General features: G+C 42.3%; 1 protein-coding gene across 3 annotated transcripts in view; it reads right to left on the bottom strand.

Moving 5' to 3' along the window:
- PRKG2 (protein kinase cGMP-dependent 2) overlaps positions 1–22,145 on the bottom strand; it is a 105,069-nt gene extending 82,924 nt beyond the window's left edge. For all 3 annotated transcript variants that reach the window (XM_023252999.2, XM_023252998.2, XM_023253000.2), the window contains exons 1-2: positions 22,010–22,145; positions 11,345–11,818 (exon numbers count right to left, since the gene is read on the bottom strand). In XM_023252999.2, the coding sequence (XP_023108767.1) occupies positions 11,345–11,805 (461 nt within the window). In that variant the 5' untranslated portion in view covers positions 11,806–11,818; positions 22,010–22,145. The remainder of the gene's footprint in view (positions 1–11,344; positions 11,819–22,009) is intronic.
- Positions 22,146–26,055: the final 3,910 nt, after the last annotated feature.

Raw genomic sequence — 26,055 nt, 5'->3', positions numbered from 1 at the left:
ACAATGTAAACCTCTAAGAACAGCGCCCTACACATAAAATATATTACCTAAGGGACAGCTATTACTCTTATAAGTCAGCAAGTTACCAGCAATATAAAAACCTTCGAGTCAAAACAGCCCTAAAAACTATACTGAAGACTGCCTTTATTTAAGGGAGACCCTACACAATGTCGGTCAAACTGCTGGCGGTCCTCCTGTTCGGCCTCCCCATGCTCAGAGCACCCTTGGCCCACTGAACTACTCGCAGGTCCCCAAATGGGCCAAGCCCCTTGTCTCCCTGCCAGCCATTCCTCCATTCAAACCCATCTCAAGATCCTCTTGTCCATGAAACTTTCCCCGATCCCACGAGGCATAGTACCTTCCCTCCTTTCTTTGTACACCCACCTCTTAGAATACGAACCACACAAGACTGCAGTACATTTTAGTTTCCCCAAAGAGACTGCAATCTCCGATGCTGTGACTATGCTTTCTTGACCATCCTCTTATTTATCTAAACCTATAAGTGCACCTGGCAAACAGCAGGAACTCAACAAGATTAAGAAAGCTAAAGCACATTCCAATTCTTCCTCCTTGGGTGGCTCAGTCGGCTGAGCATCCGACTTTGGCTCAGGTCACGGTCTCAAGGTTCCTGAAGTTCAAGCCTTGGATCAGGCTCCATGCTGATGGTGCAGAGCCCGCTTCGGATTCTCGGTCTCCCTCTCTCTCTCTCTGCCCCCCCCCCCCCCCGCTTGTGCACGCTCTCTCGCTCTCTCCTTTTCTCTCTCTCTCTCAAAAATAAATATACATTTAAAAAATTTCTTTCTCCTAGTTTAAAAATTATGGGTACAGAGACAAGGATGGAGACAAGAAATGTCAGTACCTTACCAAACAAGACACAGATAATAAGCATAGAAGCATCTCTTTAATTCCTTCTTCCAAATATCTTTTGAGTAATAAACCAACAACAAAAATAAGTGCACAAGTTTATTATTTGAGAAACTAGCATGTGAAAGATGAGGTCATTCCATGTGTAATCAGAAAATGGGCATGACTCTCCGGTCAACTTTCTTACCCTATTGCCCATGAAATTAAATACGGTTGTAATCTAATCATGTTCACTGTTACTTCATGCTCACAACAAAGATTTCTCTCTCCCTTTCTTAAATGTGTGCAGATGATCCTATTCCCATGAGCATCAGCCAACAGAGGTTAATAACGAAATGTTGAAAACAACTAAAATTTACAAGGAAGTTAATCTGACACACTCAATGATATGCATAATCATCATTGTGCTGCATGGTAATTAGGTAGAAATGGTAAATAGTTCCCTTAAAAGTCTGTAATGAGTATTGCTCTTAAATCATCAAACTGAACATTTCAGGAGTCAGCTGCAGGGAGGCCTGTTCCTATAACAAATACTGGCTCCCAATTGTCACTGCACATTACGACCATCTGGGGAGATTTTACAGATCCTAATACCCAGGGCGCTCACCTCAAACCAATTTAATAGGACTCCCTGGTGGTTGAACCTCAAGCATCAGTATTTTTTACCACTCCCCAGGTGATCACAATGTGCACTTAAGGTTAAGAATTACAGCTGTAAACAAGAAGATGCAAGGGAGCTTGAAACTGTCTTTTCCCTCTATTCCCACTGCACTGGGAACACGACTCCATTGAAGGTTCATTGTGCAATGAATCATTTACTATCAAATAATTAACAATGATTGATTAATTAACAATAATCAATTAACGTTTGTCACAGGACTTTTCCATATCTTATTCTCTGCCGCAATATTACAAATAAATACAGAAATGAGAAAATCATTACTCCCCTGTCCCTTCTCCCAGGAAACCATACAGAACCTGAAACACATCCCTAGCCAGGCCACTGGGGCAATGCTGTCAAGTCAGCCCCAAGACTCTGGACTTTTGTTTTAACTGTGGCAAAATATACATTATATAAACTGTACCATTTTAACCATTTCAAGGGCAAAGTGCAGTGGCATTAAGTATATTCTCATTGTTTTGCAATGATCATCACCATTCATCACCACCCTAGAATTTCTCATCTTCCGAAACTAAAACTCTGTACCCATGAGACAATAACTCCCATTCTCTGCTCTTCCCAGCCCCTGGCAACTTCCAACTCTATTTTATGTCTCTACAAATTTGATTACTCTAGGTATGCCATAGAAGTGGATTAATACAATATTTGTCTTTTTGGGTCTGACTTACTCACTTTGCATAACGTCTTCAAGGTTCATTCATGTTGTAGCATAAAACAAGAAGGAATTTTGTTTATCCATTCCTCCATCAGTGGACATTTGGGTTGTCTCCACATTTTGGCTGCTATAAATAGCTCACAACATGCTGCTAGGAACACACATGTACAAGACTCTGGACTTTTTATACATAGCTTTACATACCCAGCATGGCCAACATTCTTGGCCAGAGAATCTCACAGCAGGGAAACACAAGGGCCTAGTGTAGTATGCAGAATTCTAAGATGGCCCCATGATCTCCACCCCCTGGTGTCAAGCCTTGTATAATCCTCAACCCTGAGTGATATGGAACCAGTGATTTGCTCCTTGCCAACATTATATGGCAACAGTGATGGGAGGGTCAGCCCATATGTGTAACATAAGATTTCATCTTAGTCAACTGTAAAGAGATTCTCCAACTTCCCCTGAAGAAGTATGCCACGCTGTGAATGGGCTTGGGGAAAAGAATATGGCTAGGAACTCTGGGCAGCCACTAGGAGCTGAGAGAAGCCTCTGGTGACAGCCAGCAAGAAAATGGGGACCTCAGTCCTACAACCACAAGGAACTGAATTCTGCCAACAGTCATGTGAGCTTGGAGGAGGGCTTCTTCCACTAGAAAGCTCTAGAAAGGGACACAGCCAGCTGACTCTTTGACTACAGTCTTGTGAAACCCTGAGCAGATGACCTAATTGCTGTGCCTAAATGTCTGACCCATGGAAACTCTGAGACACAAATAAACATGTGTTGTTTTAAGCTGCCAGGTTTGTGGTAGGTTATCACACAGCAGTAGAAAACTAATATACCTTGGTTTCCCTAGTTTCTATTACCTATTCACTTTTTACCCCCCTTTTCCTCATCCAGTCTAGAAAAAGGGAACTCAAAGCTACAGATCTTTCTTTCTTTCATATTTCCCAGAGCTTGATCTATAAACCCCAAAAAGATGATAAAAACTGCTGCCTGAAATTTACCAATTAAAATTAATTTGACATGACAAACATCTACTCCTGGAAGGACTGAATGGAAATTGAGAGTTCTTGATCACTCACATTTTACTATGAATTATATACATAATATCCTCTGTCCATTCCTGGCTATACGTCTCAAAACAAAACAAAATAAAAACAAACAAACAAACAAAAATCCTGTCAAACAAGACTGCACTAAAATGTCTATAACTAAAAAATAATTCAAAGGAGAGTCAAGGAGGGGAGGAGACAAATAATTTTAAAATGAGATTTTAAGAAAAGGAAACAGTTTTAATCAAAAGATAAATACAAGAAATGTATCTTCACAGAGAAGGTACTTCCAAAAACAGTCTAAAAACTGAAAAGCTTCATCCTGGGCTTCACATAGTTTCCCTTTCCTGAGAATTCTATTGCAATTCAAACCCTAGAAAAACAAGGTGACAGGAGCAGAGCTGCTCAGGCTTCCAGAAAGAAAAGGGAGGCTCCTCTGGAAGCTGCACTGCTCATTAGGAGGCAAAGGTCAATGGCAATGCTTCCCTCTGATCCAACAAGCCCCGAGGATAAAAAAAAAAAAAAAAAAAAAAAAAAATTCACTGTTTTCTTGACTCTACTATTTCTACTACACTCTTCCTGTGAATCTAGCAAGGAAATGGGTAGTGTCCAGAAAGGCATGCAATGTCTCTAAGAAAAAACCGAGTTAGAAGGCACTTTGAAGATGTAAATGAGGGGCGCTGGAGGCTACTGCTCAGGCTTTCAGGACAGTGGTTCAGGGCGAGCACTGTTAAATTCATCTGGAGGAACTTATTTGTAGCCAAGCAGTCCCACAAACTACTACAAATATTGTATAAATTAATATGATAGCAAGCAAAATAAAATGAGTATAGGTTTCAGAGTGGCTCTAATTAAGTAGCAGATGTCCTGACAACGAGGTGAGGCTAAACAGCTTTACACTACTAATGGTGGCCATGGGCTAGTTACTTATGCCTGCTAAGCTGCAGACAATGATACTTAGGTGGCAGGTTTACTGTGAAAATAAATGAGGTTAATTCTAACTTCAGTCATAGTGCAGTGTGCCTGGCGTGTGATGGCTACTTGAGATTGGTACTGGTGGCCACTGACTACTCTCATACTAAGAATGGAGGAAAATTTGGAGGGAACAAAATAAAAGTCTACATGAAGGGCACTTGGGTGGCTCAGTCGGTTAAGCATTCGGCTTCAGCTCAGGTCATGATCTCACGGTTCATGGGTTCAGGCCCTATGTCAGGCTCTGTGCTGACAGCTCAGAGCTGCTTCAGATTCTGTGTCTCCCTCTCTCTCTGCCCATTCCTTGCTCATGATCTCTATCTCAAAAATAAATAAACATTAAAAAAATTTATAAAAGTATACATGAAAGAAATGGGAGAGAGGAGACAGAAAGACATACACAAAAGGGAAGCAAAAGAGGAAGAAAAACAAAATTCAAGAATGAGCTTCTCTGATTAAGAAATTCAATATTCAATAAATATTTGCTGAATTGAATGTGTTAACCTGAGGACTAAAGGAAATCTTGGACGTTACATAGCTGTGAGCCAAGGCTACTGGTCTTTGGGTGGTATAAGAACATCACAGTACCTGCTAGGACTCTCAGGCACGTAGACCACAAGGTGAGGGGTGGCTTGGAGTCAGCTGGGAACTTACACAAGCACTTGGACTCTTGACTGTTCGTTCGCAGCAATGAGTCCTTGAGTGCCCAGCGTGTTCTGAGGCTTAAGGAAACATTTTTCCTAAAGCCTGGCAACTGGCAGACTGACAGATTTGAGGATCAAGTGAGAAGGAACAAAGAGGGGCTATGAACCAAGCAGAAGATCATCACAGAAGCTGCGAGAGGGCCCGAGTGTGGGTGCGCAGTGAGAAGGAGCCCAGGGCCTTTGGCTCTTAGACAGAAAGAAGGAAAGTCAGAGGCAGGAAGTGAGAGGGACTGGGGCCAGGACTCAGAAAGTCTGCCAAAACCTACTTAACTTCACCAAGACGTCCAGGCAACTGCCACCTAATTCTAGGCAGGTTCCTCAACTTGCCTGCACTCTTTACCTCTCCTTTTTTTTTTTAAACAGCACCACCCTCCCCCACTTCCCCTCCACACACACCCCCAAGGGCAGCCATTGACACTGCAGGCTGCACTTTCTGTATGAGCTGTGCACATCGTGGTAGAGAACACACACTGGGCATCAGGCAGACACAGATTTAAAACCTGGTTCAAGGAACTACCAACACCAGGACCTTGAGCAAATTGCTGAATGACTCTGAACTTTCATTTCATCTTCTTTGACGCAATGGAAAAGCAACACTCACCTCATTAGGCAAGTGTCCTACCTCCATGAGATAACACTGAGAAAACAACAGACATCTAGCAGTTAACCAGTAACGGTTGTCCTACTTCATCCTTGAGTAGGTAGGTCTGATTGGGGTGTCTAAATGCACACCATTTCTGTAGAACAGAACCTCTGTTTTCAAACATTCTGACAACTTTCATCAGACACATCACCCCGCTGCCATCACCCACAGTTTCTTGTTATCAGCTCACCCCACAACGGGACTTTTCTCTTCTTTCTTTCCTTACATAGGGAGTTTCATTTTCTGCTTTTCAGAAGACTCAAGTTAAGGCAATAGTATTTATAAGCATATGCACAAATTTTTTTACTATCCAACTGATTACTAAAAGTCTGTACATATGTTCTTTAAAATATTCAATAATCTATTGATGTGAAATCTAGACATGGAACTTCTGAAAAAGCAGCATCTAAGTCGCTATTTCGTGGAAGTAAAAAAAAAAGTTTCTTTCCCTCCCATAGGCAGCAAGATTTTCCTCTACTGCGAACTGAGAACAGGGCAGCACTTTCTGGAAGCATAATTTTCCGGGAGAAATAACAATAGCCAGAAGCAGTTTGTAATCATACAAAAAAAAGCATTAGAAAAGCATCTATTTCTAATTATATATTTGAATTTTTACAAGGCTTCCCAACTAAAATGTAATTTTCATCTTGGAAAAGTGGTATAGAGGAGTCGTTAGAACAGACTTGAGACAGCAGATGTTCTGGTTTTGAATACTGGTTCTGATATTAAAAGCTGTGTAATCTTGGGCAAGTAATTAAACTTTGCATGTCCTAGTTTCCTCATGTATAGAACAGGGTGAAAATAATCATATCTATCGTATAGGTTTGTTGTGAGAATTAAATAATCCAGTATTTGTGAAGCATTCAGAATGGTGCCCAGCACATAATTAGTGATATAAAAATGGTATTATTAGTACTATTCTTAGTCATTCCATACAAACACTCCTGCCCAATAAAGGAGCTACATTTCTATACTGCACATTCAAATACTCAGCCCTGCTTTACAAAGGAAACGCAAATAATAACAACCATACTCTTCCTCAATCCCTTGATGTAGATCTTATTTAAATGGATGACTCACTAGCATTTTCCACTTTTACCTATTCTGCTCCTGGGATGGGAGTGACAAATGAAACTAATTGTCCTTCCTAAAACTAGAGTCAATGTCTGAAGTCAGATGGCAAGTCTTTGTTTTATCTTTCCTTTTCAGGGAAGAACAATGGTTTCAAATGATAGTTTTTGCATTCTTAGTGAAAGGCAGTCATACTAGCAACTTGCCAGATGTCTCTGATTAATTTGCCTGTGTTCCACCAGACATTCAGCATGAGCTTGTAATTTTGCTCTGCCAATGCTGAAGTTTGCTAAACAATGTCTACATAAACAGAAAATTCAATTTCAGTGAAAGGCCTGACCTCTGAATACATGGTTGTCTTGGTACTCACGACAGGTCAGACATGGACAGAAATGCTATGTGAACTCTTCCTCACCCTCCTTTGCCAGTGACATTCAGTTCTCAGTCTTGAGAAGCACTGTACTCATTTGGGAACCCATTCATGCCCCCCCCCCAAGGATACCACAGTCTATGCTATCAGGTGGATCAAGTCCATTCCCTGTATACCTCTTCACACAGGCCCTAGCTCTGAGGAGCCAGCACGTGGTGAATTGATGCAATGGATAAGTTCTGCTCAGCTATGCTTGGAAGAAGCCAGGAAGCACCATTGTTCTTCCCACCAAGCAGTGTGGCATGTCAAAATAAATCAGGCTGGTACCTAAACTGGCCTGACTTGAGGCCTTTGATTTTTGTGGGGAGTTCTAAGTACTAGGATTGTAAATGAAAATAACTGGTTTCAAGGTCAAGAATCTTGGATTCTAATCTTAGTTCTGCCACTTACATTGGCATATTCGGCAACTCTCCTGCACCTGCTTCCCCCCTTCTCCAAGAAAAGGGGTAGCGTGAAACAATCTCTAAGGTTCTTCTAGCCCTAAATCCTCTGCTGTTTACCATAATAAATTTAAATCAGAGATCAGAGCATTTGACATACTGGAGTGCTCTGACTCATCATGATTTATGATACTTCAATAAGGCTGAGTACCTGTTACAGAAACAGTCTATGTGCCCACATAATTGCATGCTTCAGAAGCTCAAAAATGGTCAGTAGGTACAAAGCCAAGTCACTACAAAAGACTATGGTATACTGTTGGTTCAGTGCAGTTTAAGAGTGACCCTATTGTGCCCACTTCAATCTGACAGGCACATTCTCATTTTCTGTGGCCTTGCCCTAAAACTGAACACAGGTCCTGTGTTGTCTACATAGTTTTCCCAAACTTCTCTAGGTCATAATCCCCATCTCAGAAGATAGGGGTTCCAGTCAAAAACACATAATCTATTTCCAAAGAAGATATGCAAATGGCTAACAGACACAAGAAAAGATGCTCAACAGCACTAATCATCAGAGAAATATAAATCAAAACCAAAATGAGATATCACCTCATACCAGTCAGAATGGCTATTATCAAAAAGACAAGAAATAACAAGAGTTAGTGAGCATGCAGAGAAAAGGGAACCCCCAGACACTGTTCGTGGGAATGTAAATCAGTGCAACCACTATGGAAAACAGTACGGAGGTTCCTCAAACAATTAAAATAGAAATACCCTACAATCCAGTATTGCACTGCTGGGTATTAACCCAAAGGAAATGAAAACACTAATTTGAAAAGGTATGTACACCCTTATGTTTACTGTAGCATTATTTACATTAGCCAAGATTGGAAGCAACCCAAGTGTCCATCAATAGATGAATGAATAAAGAAGATGTGGGGTGTGTGTGTGTGTGTGTGTGTGTGTGTGTGTGTGTGTGTATGCAGTGGAATATCAACCATAAAAAAGAATGAGATTTTGTCATTTGTGATAACATGGGTGGAAACTAGAGGGTATGTACTAAGTAAAATAAGTCAACAGGAAGATAAATATCGTATAATTTCAGTTATATGTAGAACCTAAAATACAAAGCAGAACAAACAAACAAACTGAATAAGACCCACAAATACAAAGAACAAACTGGTAGTTAGTTGCCAGAAAGGAGGGGGCTGGGGGATGGGTGAAGGAGAGTGGGAAGTACAGGCTTCCAGTTATGGAATGTGTAAGTCACAGGAATGAAAGGTACAGCATAGGGAATACAGTCAATGGTATTGTAATAGCATCGTATGGTGACAGATGGCAGCTACACTTGCGGTGAGCACGGCATTACTTGTAGAACCTGAGGCACAAACCAATCAATGAAAAAGAGTGATTCCCAAATTCTATTTTTCAATTCAGAAGCACAAGGCTCTATGAAAGTATATGTGGAATATGAGGGCAGGGATGATCTAGTCTGATCTCTTCAGGACTTAATCATTAAAAATCATTAGCCTATTTCTTCATCATGACCACAACGTAGACTTGTACCCATCTGGCTTCCCTTTATGACGAGGGGAATCACTGCCAATGCTTATTCAAGAGCTCTAATATCTTCCCTCCCTTGTCCCTCTCACTAAGGTAGGTGGTTGTACTTAACTACTGATTTTCTTTTCTAGAAATTGTACCTAACTACTGATTTTCTTTTCCTGGTTATAATGGAGCTAATAAAGAAACACAAAGGAACATGTTTATCTTGGATTGTTCAGTCACTTAACACTAGGAGAATGGTGTTCTGTCTCAAGATGGGCAAGTCTTTGGAAGAAAATAATTGAACATGATTTTTGCTCAAGAGAAACCTGGTAGAGTATGTAGGGAGAAGGTCAAAGCAGATGATTGACTATCAAATTCTTTCATGCTTCTCTCAGATATACAATAACATCCCTATCTGAAAGATTTTTGTGGATAAATAATATATTGTGCTTAAACAGAAATAGCAATATAATACAATATAATGCACAATGTGTAATATCATATATATTACTATATATGCTTATATCTGTTATATCAACAGAGAACACTAGATGATATCCAATTTTTGAAGCACAAGTTTGTAACATTTATAATTTCTGAAATCACACCATTAAAAATAAATGTTACTTTTGCAAAGGGAATAGATAAGACCTTTCTAAACCAACTAATAATAAAACTGTTGACTTACAACAAATTCTTCTGAACTCTAACATTAATCAGATTTCTTTCAGCCACAGAGTATTATGATTAATAATCCAGCATGACTTGTTTCCCTAGCAAATATTTATTGATCACTCACTATGTGACTGTCAACAAATTGATGAATTAAACCTCCCTTTGTAATTCTGTTGTCAAAACTAATCATTTATTTGTTTAAGTCGGATGTTTTACGTTGATTTATATGACTCATGTTTATGAGTAAGTTAAAATTTGTTTTAAATTCACAAATACTGCATTTTCTGAGAGAAATTCAGGCTCAGCCAAGACATTATCAAGGCACAAGATTTAATTTTATCTAATAAATATTCATTCACTTAAAAATAATGCAGGGGCGCCTGGGTGGCTCAGTTGGTTGAGCGTTCGACTTTGGCTCAGGTCGTGAACTCACTGATTATGAGTTCAAGCCCCTCATAGGGCTTTGTGCTGACAGTTCAGAGCCTGGAGCCTGCTTTGGATCCTGTGTCTCCTTCTCTCTCTGTTGCTTCCCGCTCTCTCTCTCTCTCTCTCTCAAGAATAAATAAGGATTAAAAAAAATTAAAAAATAAGATAAAATAAAAATAATGCAGAAATGAGACCCTAACTTGGGATGTTTCTAGTTCATCTTTCCTGTTTAAGAAATTCAACCTTCAGTTAGAAAATGTACACATGCACGCACACTCATGCACACATACATGTGTGCACACACACGTGCAAGAACGCTATCATAAACTTTCTTAAGTTCTTGTAAAAAATCTTTATTTTCAAACTTAATTCTAACTTTCCATTGTTCCCTCTCTCTGAAATGCCCTTTCCACCTCCTCTATGCTTTTTTCCCTCTTTCAGGTCCCAGATAAAAGTCACCTCCTCAGCCAGGCCTCCATGAGAATCCCAATTCTGTCCTCAGTTGAGAAGGAAGAGTTAAGAGATATTCAAGAACAGAAGTTGAAAAGAAAATTGGATGGTAATACTTTCCATTGATTTTCTCTCTCCCTAATCGCAGACACCCGCACTAACCTGTTGTTTTCCATCCTATCATGTATCCCAATTAATAATTACACAGCATCTCCCTGTTTTTGTGTATACTGTCTATCCCCCCCCCCCCGAGAAAGGCTCTGTGCCTATTACTCACTAATATACACTTAGCATCTAACACAGTGGCTGGCAGGTGGTAGTACTCAGCTTCACCTGTGAGACGAATGAATGGACTCCTCCTCCTTGGAGGATCCAACTTACTCCTTCTTCATGACGCTGGCTGACTAAGTGCTAGCAAGCAGGTTTTGCTATACGTATTCATAGTTCACTGTGATTTGTGTACCCCTTTAAATCCCCTCCTATAGACAGAGAGAAGGGGAGACTCCCTAAGACTACCTCTTCACTCCCCTAGGGTTTTCGAGATAATGGAAATGACTTTCGTAAACGCAGCTCCTCAGTTATACGCACCACAAACCAAAGTCTGGCTAACACGCAATTCCTGATTTAAAGAAAAGTTTTGCTTATCCAAACCAAACCAAGTTTAGAAGTCCCTCTATCCCCAAATCGGAAAGGGTTATTATCTCTTTTCCACTGAGGTGGCCTAAAAAATATCACCCTGGTCTTTCATAATCTTAAAGCTACTGGAGTCAAAAGGATGTGGGAACTTCTTACCTGGAGTCCTTTCTGACCCTTGCTTTCTCAAAAGAAAATTCAGGGGGTTTATTGAGGTCATAGGTTCGGGTGGTGGGTTCAGCGGACACCCCTGCTTTTGCTCCCCTCCGGCTATGGAGGGAGACCAATCCCGAGGCCTTCCGGTGGACCTCAAGAGGCACTTTATCTGGAGAGGCCTGAAGCGGACTTCCTCCCTGCATATGTACCACATCCTGAAGCTTGTTCAGCTGGATGCACTTGCTCTGGAGCTCCTCTGTGAGCTCAGCAATGGCCACGGTCTGCTTCGACAGCTGTTCCCGCAGCTCCTTCAAATGGTATTCCCGCTCCTGGATCTCAGCATCCTTCCTCCTCAGCTCCCTCTCCAGCTCTGTCACCTTGCTCCGCAGCGCATGGGTGGTGAGGTTCCCGGAGTGGCCATCTGGATGCTTAGAATGTTTGGGTTTCACTGAACCATTTCCCATTTTGCTCAAGGACCTGAGAGAGGGCAGAGAACCGGCAATTACATAGTGGAACTTCACCACCGCACAGCCCCCACCACTCCTCATTCCGATCTGGTTCATAAATAGAAACACAGCGGCCATCACTATTTGATAAGCAATAAATTCCCTTTGCTTCCGGAAGCAAAGCTATTGACTGATTTCCCTGATCTCTCCATGAGTTGGCCTTGGATTCATTCTTCCTTGTCCCTTTGATGGCACAGGTGTCACACCTAAGCATTTTGCACAAGTGGCCTGAGTTACCTGCTGTTCTCTCTGGTCGTTCTCCTTGGACAGCTGTCAAAAGCATCACAACAAGACTGCAATTTGGAAGTCAGCATGGCAAAGATGCAACACAAATGAGCAGCCACAGAAGCAGAGGCTTGGAAATGTCACCGCTCTGTCAGCGCTCTGTGCAGCTACAGCGAGAAACTACGCCCGAGTTAGAAAGCAGCACATCTGCACTCCTCTGGAGAAGGAGACGGAGTCGATACTGCTTTATTAACACTTTGCTCCCGCTCTATGGACCGAGTATGTCTTGCATTTCGGATAGGGCTCGCTGTTAAAAAGTGCTGGGTGGCAGTTACTAGAAAGTAAAACAGAGGCATGCGGATTCTTTGACTTCTTTTACTTTATATCCTAAAGCCAAGGTTGTCCAAAATATGATGAAGTATGAGCGCAGAGCTCATTCTTTTCCTATTAGGAATATGCTCAGTGAAGTCCCCAAAATGGTCACTAATCCAGCAAATCTCAGAATGTGATACACAAATCAGGATCATCAGGGTGATTTTAGTTGATTCAGAATGTGTTGTTGTTGTTGTTGTTGTTGTTTAGTTCAAAGCTATGTGTTTATTTTAACATTCATTAGAAATATAAATAATTGCCCCCACAAAGTTGCGATTTCATTGACATTATTGCTTAAGTGAAAGATAAACTAGGCATTTAGATTTACTGAGTCAGTTCAATGAAAATTTCTTAAAAATCATCTACAGAGGGACGCCTGGGTGGCTCAGTCAGTTAAGCATCCAACTTTGGCGCAGGTCATGATCTCACAGTTTGCAGGTTGGAGCCCAGAGTGGGGCTCTGTGCTGACAGCTCAGAGCCTGGAGCCTGCTTCGGATTCTGTGTCTCCCTGTGTCTCTGCCCCTTCCCCCGCTCACACCCTGTCCCTCTCTCTCTCTCTCTCTCTCTCTCTCTCTCTGTATCTCTCTCTGTCTCTCTCTCTGACTCTTTCTCTCTCAAAAACAAATAAACCCTTTAAAAGTTCTAAAAAAATAAATAATAAAAATAAAAATCATCTGTAGATACTAAGCAGACCTGAGCAAGACCACAGAAGAGAACTTGAAACGGTGAGTTTGGAAAATACTGCTTTGATTAATTACCATAAGGTTTAAGTCTTTTTAGGCTACCTATTTAAACTTCATACTTGTGCATGTGCAATTTTTGACAGCCTTAATTCAAGAAGCATAATAACACTTGTAAACTAAGCTTAAATTACCTCTCATTATATAATATCCAAAGAGCTAGACGAAACTTTGTAGTTATATAAGCCACACATTCTTGCCCCTCTCTCCCTCCAAATTTCAAACTCAAGGAGAAATGAAATGCTTAGACTGATATTGCTAGCTCTCCCAGAATAGTCGTGATCTCTAAAACAATAAAGGCATACATGGAAAGATGTAAGACAGCCTCTAAGCCTCAAACAGATGCAACCAAGTAGCCAATGCATATCACCTAAGATGGATGGTACAAACAGAAAATAAATGTACTTGTAAAAGTAATCTTGCAATACCCAGATAGTCCTCATAGAATTCAAGTTCCAAGTAGTCATTAATAAACATTAGCCTCCAGAGAATTGCCTTACTATGTAGCAGAGATGTGGCAGGTTTAATCTCTAAGTTTCTCTTGACTTGGCAGCATTTATTATTCTTATATATTAAGAATATATAAAAAGGTTGAGGAGACTAGAATTCATAGTGGTGGCCCTGGACACCCCTGTATCCCAAACAAGCAATTCAGAAGATGTTAGATTGGGACCTAGGAATGAACTTGAATGAGATTCTGAATGACAGGCATGAGATGGGTGCCCCCAGAGGTTTCTTAAATTAATGTGTGCACAAGTTTTTAACACGCAGCAGTGAGCATCTTCCAGACATGCTTTTTGGGTCCATGGACAAGCATTCCTAACCACGGCAGGATGGAAGGAGGGGAATGGTCAGAGGAAAAGGAGCTGCTTTATAAAGAAAAATGAGCATAAAAACCTTCAAATGTAATATTAAACTAACTCAATCTTTTTTTTTTAATTTTTTCAATGTTTATTTATTTTTGGGAGAGAAAGAGAAAGCGTGTGAGTTTGTGGAGGAGGGGGGTCGGAGCTGTCAGCACAAAGCCCCAAGTTGGTCTTATACCCATGAACCATGAGCTCGTGACTTGAGCCGAAGTCAGACACTTAACTGACTAAATCACCCAGGCTCCCCAAACTAACTCAATCTTTATTCATAGAACAATTGTTTACTAAAACCTAACTGTCATGTATTATATCAGGGGCATAACTCCATGAATTTGCAATAAACTTGACAGAGAAAACAGGGCTAGCATTCTAAACATGAAAAGGCTTTAGAAACATTTTTGCTGTATGTACGGTGTTCAAAATATTCTGTCCGGATCCAATAATTTGACAAACCTGAAACACAGTTAGGTAGGTGTTAAATTCTCCCCAAACACTAACCATCCTCTGGTTTTCATGAAGACAGTTTAGAAGCTGTGTAAATCTTTCAAGCTATTTAGAATTCCAAAGAGGGGTGAAACAAGAGTACCTAGCTCATCTTTCAAGTGACTAAGATACATAAGTAAGTTCCCGAATGGCTCAATACTAAGTCTGATTTCTTACTTCGTTCACTCATTTAAATGTTCTTGTCCCTCAAGCCAAGACAAGTGTTTGGTTGCACAAAACCTAATTAGATTCATTCTGTTTCCTATATTCGTCACTAAGATAGGTAATCTATTTCTCAAAAATGTATTGCTAGCCACAAGGAGAATGTATTGCTGGCAACAGAAGCTGTTTCTCCATCGATCCAGAAACTGTGGGTTAATAGAGTCATTCTTAGAATCAGGGGGCAAGACATGATGTAAAAGGAAATGAGCCTGGAGATGAAAATCAGAATTTCACATGAGTAATGGAGTCAAGCCAGCCGGGGTAGGAAAACAATCTGCCCTTTCCCGGCTGCGTAGCCTTCTACAAACGCCTTAGGATCCTAGATTGGTTTTCCAATCTAGAAAGTCATACCCAGCTCATAGGATTATTATGAAGATTACATTTGTTAGGTATCCTGTACAATATTTGGCACACAGCAGGCACCGGGGAGCTCTCACAGTGTGTGGCTGGAGACAAGGCGCCGAGTGTCTTGGTGCAAGGAAACTTCCAGAAGAAATCATTGCTGGATGGGACAAAGTCTAGCATGCTGCATGCCTTCCAGACAAGAAGTCTTTAAAGATGCCAATTACTCCCTGGGGTTAGGGGAACTTAAACTCGACCTGGTTTATCTCTTCCATGAAGAAAAGAAGTCATTCTGGAATATCTTAGGGAAATCTACCCTGATAAGGGAAACTCCACCAAAACATGGAGACCAGAAAGCATCACAAATGACCCAGCCCAGGTTACAGGATTGCAAGGACTCCTCAAGCTTCATAATTCCCTCCTGCTGTCCCTACCTGTTTTCACATATTGCAGTGTAATCCTGAAACCAAAGGGGCCTGCCTAACTGTTTTTGAAGACAATAAAAAAACATGACTCACTGTGAATGCAGTATTCTTCTGTACCCAGAAACAGGCAAGAGGAATAGAATGCATTGTGGCATTTGGCAGGAAGAGAGGAAACCTACATAATTTTTTTAATTATTATTACGTTAATGTGATAACTACTTCGGAAATGTCATTACGAGAAGTAACTAGAAAAGACACAGGAAAAGCAAAACCCTGAAGGCTCTTGCAGGTGGCTTAACACCTGACTGCCAGCGTGGGAGGAATTAGGTTTTGTTGTCTGTTTTTCCTCCAGCTCTACAGTAGTTTGAAACCAAAATCTTGGCTCTGATCTAGATAATATCTATTTCTCTCTCTCCCCCATCTGGAGTCTGATATAAATATATATATCTGTAAATATGGGAGATGGTATAGTGCTGGCTAAAGTTACACAGCCAGAGTCTCAATCCGAGCATTTTCACTTAGTATATATATGCCCTTGGGCATGACGTGGGCTCAAGTGTCAATAATAGAAGAGATAGACAGACACATAGAGCTACAGGCAGATACAATGACTATACATATCATTTAGAGTTATTAGAGGGTCAAATGAGATAAACCATATCAAACATTGCTATTATTACTTGTTAACATCACCCAACAAAATAACTCAGTAGAAAAACTTATTGATCAAAGAGTGCGTACTAAATAAACACAATATTATAGGAGAACAAAGTCAGTGGTGATGCCTCCAGACTTTAAGACTTATTATTAAGAAAGAAAGAGAGAAAGAAAGAAAGAAAGAAAGAAAGAAAGAAAGACGTACTATAAAGCTTGCAGTAATTAAGACAGTGTGATATCAGTTAAAGAATAGACCAATAGGTTAATGGTACACACTAGAGCTCAGAAATAGACTCGGACAAATATAGTTAACTGACCTTTGACAAAGAACAAAAGTAGTTCAATGGGAAAAGGATGGTTTTTTAACAAATTGGACAACCACCCATACTCGTGTGCACACATTAATCTAGACAAGGACCTTACATCTTTCACAAAAATTATCCTCAAATATTTCAAAGACCTAAATGTAAAACACAAAACCATAAAACTGCTAGTAGACAATATAGGCAAAACTCTAAATGCGCTCGGTGATGACTTTTTAGATAAAACACCAAAAGCACAATCCATGAAAGGAAAAAAATTATAAGGTGAACTTCATTAGCATTTAAAACATCTGCTCTGCAAAGACACTGTTGAGAGGATGCAATGACAAGCCACAGACTGGGAGGAAGCATTTGCAGAGCACATATCTAATAAAGGACAAGGATCCAAAATATACAAAGAACTCTTAGCACTCAACAATAAGAAAGCAAACAATCTAGTTGAAAAACGGGCAAAAATATACACAGATACCTCACCACAGAAGATACACACGTGGAAAGTAAGCATATGAAAAGGTGTTCAACGTTATCTGTCATGAGAGAATCTCAAATTAAACCAACAGTAAGATGCCACTACACACTTATCAGAATGACCAAAATCCAAGCCCTGACAACACCAAATTCTGGGGACACGGAGCAGCAAGGATTCTCATTCATTGCTAATAAGAATGTGAAATTATAGTCACTTTAGAAGGCAGTTTGGGAGTTTCTTACAAAGCTAAATAATCAGGGGCGCCTGGGTGGCGCAGTCGGTTGAGCGTCCGACTTCGGCCAGGTCACGATCTCGCGGTCTGTGAGTTTGAGCCCCGCGTCAGGCTCTGGGCTGACGGCTCAGAGCCTGGAGCCTGTTTCCGATTCTGTGTCTCCCTCTCTCTCTGCCCCTCCCCCATTCATGCTCTGTCTCTCTCTGTCCCAAAAATAAATAAACGTTGAGAAAAAAAAAATTAAAAAAAAATAAATAAAAATAAACAAAGCTAAATAATCAGATAATCCAGCAATCATGCTCCTTGGTGTTAATTTGACTGATATGAAAATGTATGTCCACACCAAAACCTGCACATAGATATTTATAGTAACTTTATCCATAACTGTCACAACCTGGAAGCAATCAAGATGTCCTTCAATGAACAGACGGAAGGTATATCTAGATATACCGAACCATGGTGTATCTAGACAATGGAATATTATTCAGGGCTGAAAAGTAGTAAGTATGAAGCCATGAAAAGACATGAAGGAACTTTAAATACATATTACTAAATGAAATTAGTCAATCTGAAAAATCTACATACTGCATGATTCCAACTATATGACATTCTGGAAAAGACAAAACTTAGAGACAGTAAAAAGATCAGTGATTGCAGGGACTTGGCGAGAGAGAGGGAGGAATGAATACACGGAGTATGGGGGAATCTTAGGGTAGTGAAACTACTCTGTGTGATGCTGTAATGGTGGATACATGTCTTATACATTTGTCCAACCCCACTGAAGGTACAACACAAAGAATGAACGCTTTGGCAGACTAGGTACTTTAGTCAATAATCACGTATCAATTCTGGTTCATCAATTATAATAAATGTACTACATTGATACAAGATGTTAAGAATAGAGGATGGGGGGGGCAGGGGAATATATGCAAACTGTACTTTTCACCTAATTTTTCTATAAACCTAAAACTGCTCTAAAAACTAAAGTCTATTAATTAAAAAAAAAAAGAACATGTATTAAGGAGTGAATGCAAAAAGGCTGACGGCATACCCAGGAAATAGCTGAAATGCATGACAGGAGGAAGAGAGTCATGAGAAATGAAAAGTCCGATGCAGGAATAAGATGCAGAAGAACTTCATATACCATGTGATGGTATCTGGATTTTAGTGGAGGTCAAGTGTTTTTCAAGTTATGTGGTGTGGTCAGATGTGCCCTTGAGAAAAATAAAATAATTTTATTGGCTATAAATATAGAATGGAGTGAAAAGAGCATAGAGGACGAGAAACAGTAAGAGGTTATTGCACCAACCCAAGTAAAAGGTGCTCAGGACAGGATAAGGCCATAGCCCCAACCCTATTCTAGCGTCTTGAACTTCTTGAACTCAATATAAAAATGGATCATCTCCATGGTAGCCAGAAGAGAAAAACATGATCATCAGGGATTTGGTAAAAGTTGTGGCTATAGGTAACGCTGCAATTTGCTTCCCTTTAATAAATCATGAAACACAGAATAGATTCTTTTCCAAGATAAGGGTACTTTACCCTGAAATCAGAGGAGTGAATTACACGGTCTTCTAAGTCTATATGAAACTGATGCATTTGGTGTTATCCTTAACTTTGTTTCAACAAAGTTCTTTTAGAAAATAATTAACCATCACTAAATATGTAAATCCCTGCTTCTTCTCCCTGAAGGAAAGCACACAGAGCTGCCCTTGTGAGAACAGCTCAATTCCATCAATGCCACAATTAAAAGCATCTGCCCATCTGACCTTGTAACTGATGACCTGGGGCTCAGTTTTCAATCTACTGATATTTTTCTCTATCCACAACATATTAGTTTGGAGAATAATCTTCCCTTGTCGGGCAGTCATATGAGCTACAGTTTCAGCTACTCCTGAGGTTGATTCTCTTCGAAGTGTCTCTCCACCCAACAGAATGTTCATAGTGAATTTTACAAATGCCACTTATCCTATATGTTCACTGCCAAATGTGGTGGCGTTCCATTCAGCTATTTTGGGGTGCTGGAGTATCATATAGACAGGCCAAGACAGAGAAATGTAATTCCATACAGGTAGGTCAAGAGATTATAACTGATGGAATTTGAGTGGTGATAAGAAGAAAGAGAACAAAGATTTGGAAATTTCCATTGTGGCAACTGGGTAAGAGGTGATGTCATTAACCAAAATGAGGAGCATCTTGGAGGCCTAAGACAGTGAGTTTAACTTTGGACACACTCAGCTTTTTTTTTTTTAATTTTTTTTTTAACGTTTATTTATTTTTGAGACAGAGAGAGACAGAGCATGAATGGGGGAGGGTCAGAAAGAGGGAGACACAGAATCCGAAACAGGCTCCAGGCTCTGAGCTGTCAGCACAGAGCCCGACGCGGGGCTTGAACTCACGGACCCGTGAGATCATGACCTGAGCTGAAGTCGGCCGCTTAACCGACTGAGCCACCCAGGCGCCCCTGGACACACTCAGTTTGAAGGACCCATGGAAACTTTGGTGTGGAGGAGTTCGGTAGACAGTAAGATATGAGGGACTAGAAACCCAGAAGGGGGGAGCTGAAAATATGTAGCAATCTTTGATACCTAAGTAGAGGCTGAAGCTGAAGTAGTGGATGAAAGGGCCCAGGAGACTGTCCATGAGGAGAGAAAGAGTGTCTAGGCCTATATGACATTTGAAAGAAAAACTAGAGATATGCTAAGAAGAAGCTATTGTTTTGGCAAAAGTGGAAAAGGGTGTGAGTGGATTCACGGTAAAATATGGCAAAGGTGGGAGGAATCCTGCAGGGGTTGAATCCCTCAATGTGGTGATTAAATGGGTGCACACAGAGGGAGGTTAAAAAAAAAATAATTCAATATTTTGATCTTAGAAGGCTTGGAGGAAGGCACTACTATTAACTCATTCATTCATTCAAAACTGAATAGAGCACCACCTATGGGCTGAGTATTGTGACACTGTCTTAATTCAGAGGAATGAGTGCACTTTATGAGACAGTAATCCGGCTGAATTTATACATGTTGAGTGCAAGGTGCCTGAATGTCATCAAGGTAGAAATGTGTAGCAGATAGTAGCAAAAAAAAAAAAAAAAAAGAGCTCAAGGCAAGAGACTGCTTTACAGAGGTGAGAGGTTGAAGTCCCATTAGCAGATGAGATCACTAAGGGAGAAAAGAAAGGAACGCCTCTGTTATTCTATAAATACATCTAGAAAATACCTGTGGATATTATTTATAGAAGTGCAGGAGAAGCAAATAACAAAGACAGGGAAGGAATGCTAGCACAAGTAAGAGATCGAGGAGAAGTATCACAGAGGCCATGAAGATAAGGTTTTCAAGAGGTAAGCAGGCTGCGGTTCACATCCCACAGATACATCAAAACAAATTACACCAGAGGGAAAAGCAGTGGATTTAGCCTTTCGCACAAGAGTTGGGATAGAAAGCCAATGACAAAGGAGCTGACAAGAGCTAATGCTAAGAGTAGGGATTTCAAGATGGTATCTTGGTTCATGAAATGGATTTTTAGAACAGTGGAAACTTGAGAGTCTTTGTAAGCCTGTAATAATGAAGCAGTGAAGATAGACAGAGTGGGTGAAAACATAGAAGAGGAAATAATTGATAGGAAAACGGCCCAGAGGAAGCAAGACACTATGAGATCAAAAGATTTGGGTAACATCCAAGCAACATAAGCCTTCACTGTGTGGTGAATTAGCCTCACTTGTAAGGATTCTGTAAGGATTCCAGAGGACTGGAGTTAACGATTTCACACGGAAGAGAGAGATCTCTGCGTACCATCGTTTCGTGTATTTTATTCTCAGTTACACATTTCAGTAGGGAGGATGGCCTCTAATTCTCCAAAGAGATTCTCCACCGTATTAGTTCATACTCTCCCGTGTCACACTAAACAGGACTGCTGGCAACAGATACTGTATTCTATGTGGGATGAGCACCTTGTCCGGTAGTTAAATAGAAACTTGCAAAGAAAAGAGACAATAATTTGTAAGGAACTGGGGTTGGGGGGGGGGGGGGGACGCTGTATGCTGCTCTCTTCCTTTATAATAAAAAAGCCCCTAGGAACTTTGAGAACAAGGTGAACATCAGGACACCAAGGCTCCTATCAGACCTTTCTACTTGTTAATTCTGCCCGAGTTGTTTCTTTCCAGTCTCATCTCTGGCCTCAACTGCCATGCGTTCGCACCCTAGTTCTTCAACTTGAACCCACTGCTTTCTCTCTCATCCCCTAAGTGGCTGGCTTATTGTTTTCTGTTTGTCTGCTCTTGATTTTTCATCACTGGGAAATACAGAGCAAGCGATGTGAAAGCGCCTCACGGTGCTGGGAGTGCCACAGAACACCCACACAAGTTTACAAGGACTCATAAAGTCCTTGCCCGAGTACTTGTCTCCTAGCAGCTCCCCAGGGCTAGGCGACGCTTGGAGCGCACGCCCGGACAGCAGCGCCTAGCCCCCCGCCCGGAGCGACAGTCTCCACCGCCGTTCTGCTCGGAGCTCAAGGCTTGACAACCCTGAGGAATCCCCACTGGGGCTGAGCTCTCCCCTGCCGCCCCCAGCCAAGCTTCTTAAAATCAAGTAGCCTTCCCTCGCCTCCGGGAGCTCACGGAAGGCTGCCACACCAAGCAAACGCAACGCGTGCACACGTCCACACACAAACAGCACATGCACGAGACCGGCGGGGTGTGGAACGGAAGCGCACAGCTCGCAGTGCACGCACGGCAGGCACACGCGCGCGCCCCGACCCCGTCCCCCGCCTGCGCTGCCCCGGGCGCCCAAACCTTCCGCCCGCGAACCTCACCAGACAGCCGGGTAACTTTCCAGGTGCGCAGCTTGTCACCTTGGCGCCGCCGCCCCTGCGTCTCCGCGTCGTCTCCCGCGCCTCCCTCCCCAGCCGCCTGCGGCGCTGGGCAGCTCAGCGAGCCCGGGCCGTGCGCAGGGCGCGCGGCGCGGGCCCGGGGCCGCCTCTGCCGCCGATCGGGCTACGTGGGATCCGCGGGCGCGGGCGAGCGCGCTGCGGGCAGGAGCTGCGGCGGCTTGGGTGCTGCCGCCTGCCTCCTCCGCGGGGGCCGGTGCAGAGCAGACGCGCAAGGAGGGAGGGAGGGAAGGAGGGAGGAGAGGAGGAAGGGGAGGGGGGAGGGTCAGCCGGGGCTACTGCGTGGAAGAGCCGGGAGCCGGCTTCCCAAAAGGTGGGGTCACCCGCGCGCGCACCCACACCGGCCAGAACCTTTACTCCCGAGACAAGCTAGCGGCAGTAGCCGCAGTCTGCACTTTATACCCCATACCCTCCAGAGTGAGGCAACTTAAGTAGGGAGATAACATCGTGGTTGTAAAGCGTTTTTTATGTTGTTATTATTATTTCTATTTCAAGTGTGTGGGACGAGGGGAGAGGAAAGTTCAGGGACGTGTTCATCTTTTCCTTCCCCTCCCTCTCCTCCCACCCCTCTCTGGTCTGTTTTCCCGGCCAAGCTCCATCCCACCTCGCCTTCCCTCCCAGAGCGCAAACAGGCGCACGTATCCTGGACGGGCTCTCCTGGGTCACACCAATGCCCTTCTAGAAGACACGTGACCTCGGAGCAGCCTGGAGATGCGCTCTTCCGGGACTCTGGAGCCATAACTCGCATCTAGTTTGCCAGTTCGGAATCTGTAGGTCCTTTAGCAGGGATCACTCAGGCTGGTATGGCCTTTTGATTACATGGGTTTTTTTTTTTGTTTTGGGGGGTTCCCCACCCCCCAGGCTTGCATTATGGTTTTCTAAATATATATATATACCGCATTATTTGCTGTGCTCTGGAGTTGTGAGATCTTCGTGTGGCTTTCCCCTTTCCTCCTGCCCCCAGAGGAATTTCACTGGCAAACCCACCGTGGACAAGGGCAGTTTCTGTGTTGAGGAATGGGAAGTACAGTGAGTTTTTATTCTTCACTGTGCACCTAGAGAATGTCAGAACCCAACTCTCTTGGGTTTTAAACCACATGGCGGCGGTGGGACTCATGTAACACTGGACTGCACTGGTACATATATAAACTTATATAGAAACGAGGCCGATGTAAAATATGTTGAATGGGACCATTAAATTTCAGAGGGGGAAGAATGTAGTCTTGTTTGTTTTTGTACTAACTGAAAAAAAAAAATAAGCAAAAGTGCAAAGTACTTTTTCATGAACACATGCCAGAGACTTTCCATTTTATGCAGGCCTTCAAAATAGCCCAACTAGAGGAGATGGTCTGGGGAAGGATTCTACAGGAAAAGGAAAAATAATTAAGTCTTTGTGAAGTCACTGTAATAATGAACTTCTAAGTCAACAGAGTGGATCTTTATGAACCGTTTAACAACAAAAAGAAGAAAATTGCATTTTCAAAGTCCTTACGTTTCATTTACCTCATTTTGGGGGGAAATAGTAGATTGCTAATTAATGGGTCCACATTTTTAAGGAAATAGAATAAAAATATCAGAATACATCATGCGTAATAAGAGTAAATATGCTCTGTATATCTTTCTTTTCGGTTAAATATGTGTATATATGTATATCTGGTCAACCATGTAATATGTATTTTCTTACCATTCCTGGAGGCGAAAGCTTGAAAACCACTGATGGGGTCCTGCCAGGGGTCACCCAGCTAGTCAGAGCTGGAGGGGGATCTTAAACTCCCTCCCAGCAATCCTAGGATGGTGAGGAGGAGGAGGAGAAAAGTGACTGTGTTTGAGGTGTTATCCATTACTTCAACAAATGTGCTTAAGCAGCTCCCATGCCTCAGGCCAGATGCTAAAATTTGGGAATTCAAAATCAACACATTATCTTGGTAATTTAGAATCTACAGTCCAGTGGGGGAAATAGGTATCAAATCAATAAGCACAAAAGCAGCATATATGTTAAAAAAAAATGCTATGAAAGAAAATGATATGAGAGCAAAAAATATGGGGTTATAATTCAGATGCAGAAGACTACAATCAATAACTAACCGAGTTTAAAATGTCTTAAATAACAAGGGAATTTACCATTTCATGTGACTAGACATCCCAAGGTTGAGAGGCTCTGGCTGGGTAAATTCAGCAGTGATGTCAGGGTAGACCTGGGCTGTTTCTGTTATTCTCCCTGCCATTTCCAGCACGCCAACTTTGTACCTGGGTCGGCCTCCACCTCCCACCATGGTCCCAGGATGGCTGGGCCAGCCCCTGTTCTGAGAGGTAATCCTGACAATGCCCAATAGTAGCAAAGTCTGTCTCTTTTCAAGAGTGGACACATCTTTCTTAGAACCTCCAAGCAGACTTCCTCTCACCTGTCATTAGTTCAGACTGAGTCACGTGCCCACACTTAAATTCTGGGCGCGGAAGGAGGATTACCAAAACTGGCTTGGACTGTTCGGAATCTGCCCTTGAACTTTTCAGAATTGTACTTTTTGAGGAGCTGATACCCAAACAAAGAGGATAAAGTGGCAATGGATGTTGGGTAGGCAATCTAGAGTCTGCTGTGAGGGCTCCTCGATGACTTCTCTGAAAACAATAACATTTAAATTTACGATGATTAAGAGTCAGCAAGGGGTGAGGAGGAAGAGCCTTCAGACAGAGGGAACTGTGCGTGTGGTCTGACTCTGTGCCATGTGTTAAAGGCATACGTGCAATTTCTCATTTACTATGTCAATTCGAAGAGGGCAGCCAACCTCAGGAAGCAAGCTCAAAGAGTTAAATAACTTGATCAAGTTCGTAGAACTAATACATTGCAGAAGGTGATCTGTCTAATTCCAGAGCCTAAAGTCTTGACTTCTGCCTCTATTGAGAGAGTAAGAAGACCGAAATCCACTTGCTTCCCTGGTCATTGACGGTGGAGCACAGCCTCCTCCAGGTCACCTCCACAAGGTTTCTCTGGGCCTACTGGTGGTGCAGGACCTGGATTCATGAATAAACCCTCTTCCACTGGGTATGCCTCTGTTCTTCCACTGGGTATGCCTGGGAGTCATGGTCTCTGCCAAACACTATCACCGGAGCACTAGGGCTTTCATGGTGTCAAAGCTCAGAGGTAGCCCATGGAGATTTGGGGGGTAAAATACACGTCTTTGTGTTATATGCAGTTCGGGGAAGTATCAGGCAGCCTTGAATTTACAAAATCTCTAGATTGTTCCCACTTTCTCTTTCTCACAGGGACCTGCATCCAAGGGGACAGTAATGCTTCCGTGCTGAAGTCAGACTCCCAAGCCCCTGCATGACTAAGTTCTGGTTCAAGCTCATCCAGCCTGAATCCTATTATCTTGGGATAAATTGCCTCATGGGAGACTCCCTAGTTGCCCTTGCACACAGACTTCTGTCAGGCCACCCCATCAGCTCAGCTTCGTGCTTACTACATTTAAGCCCCAGCTCAGAGCATCCCCAGGCTCAAGCTGAGCTCTCTCTTAAGAATCACCAGGAGATCTGAGGATGTGGGAGGGTCAAAACCACCCTCCAGTTTCTCACCATCTCTTTGATTTTTACTCCCTTCCTTCCTTTCCTCTTCCTTTTGTCTTCTGTCTTGTTTATCTTACTGCACTGACCCTGCGCGCAGCCATTTCCATTGCTAAGGCTAGAACCTCAGGTCACCGTGCCCTTCTTCCATATTAGCTTTGCCAAACCCTGACCCAGGAAAAAAACTACTGTTTGCCTTTGGTGCTCCTCCTCTCCAGATGCCAGCATCACTCGATATGGTCATAAAACAGGGCCAAATGATTCCACCACAGTCTTTCAGTCTCCAACCTCCCTGCAGCCAACAATCCATTTATTTGCCTCAAAGCCACTTATTTCTTCCATGACGTTTCACTGATTCTGCAGGATAGTGGCTCTGTCCTCTAGGATCCCAAAGCAGCGTGCTGCCTCAAGTC

The sequence above is a fragment of the Felis catus genome, chromosome B1 (genome assembly GCF_018350175.1).
Source record: "Felis catus isolate Fca126 chromosome B1, F.catus_Fca126_mat1.0, whole genome shotgun sequence".
Lineage (NCBI taxonomy): Eukaryota > Metazoa > Chordata > Mammalia > Carnivora > Felidae > Felis > Felis catus.
The sequence above is the reverse complement of the archived record's forward strand: the minus strand, read 5'-3'. Positions and strand labels throughout refer to the sequence as shown.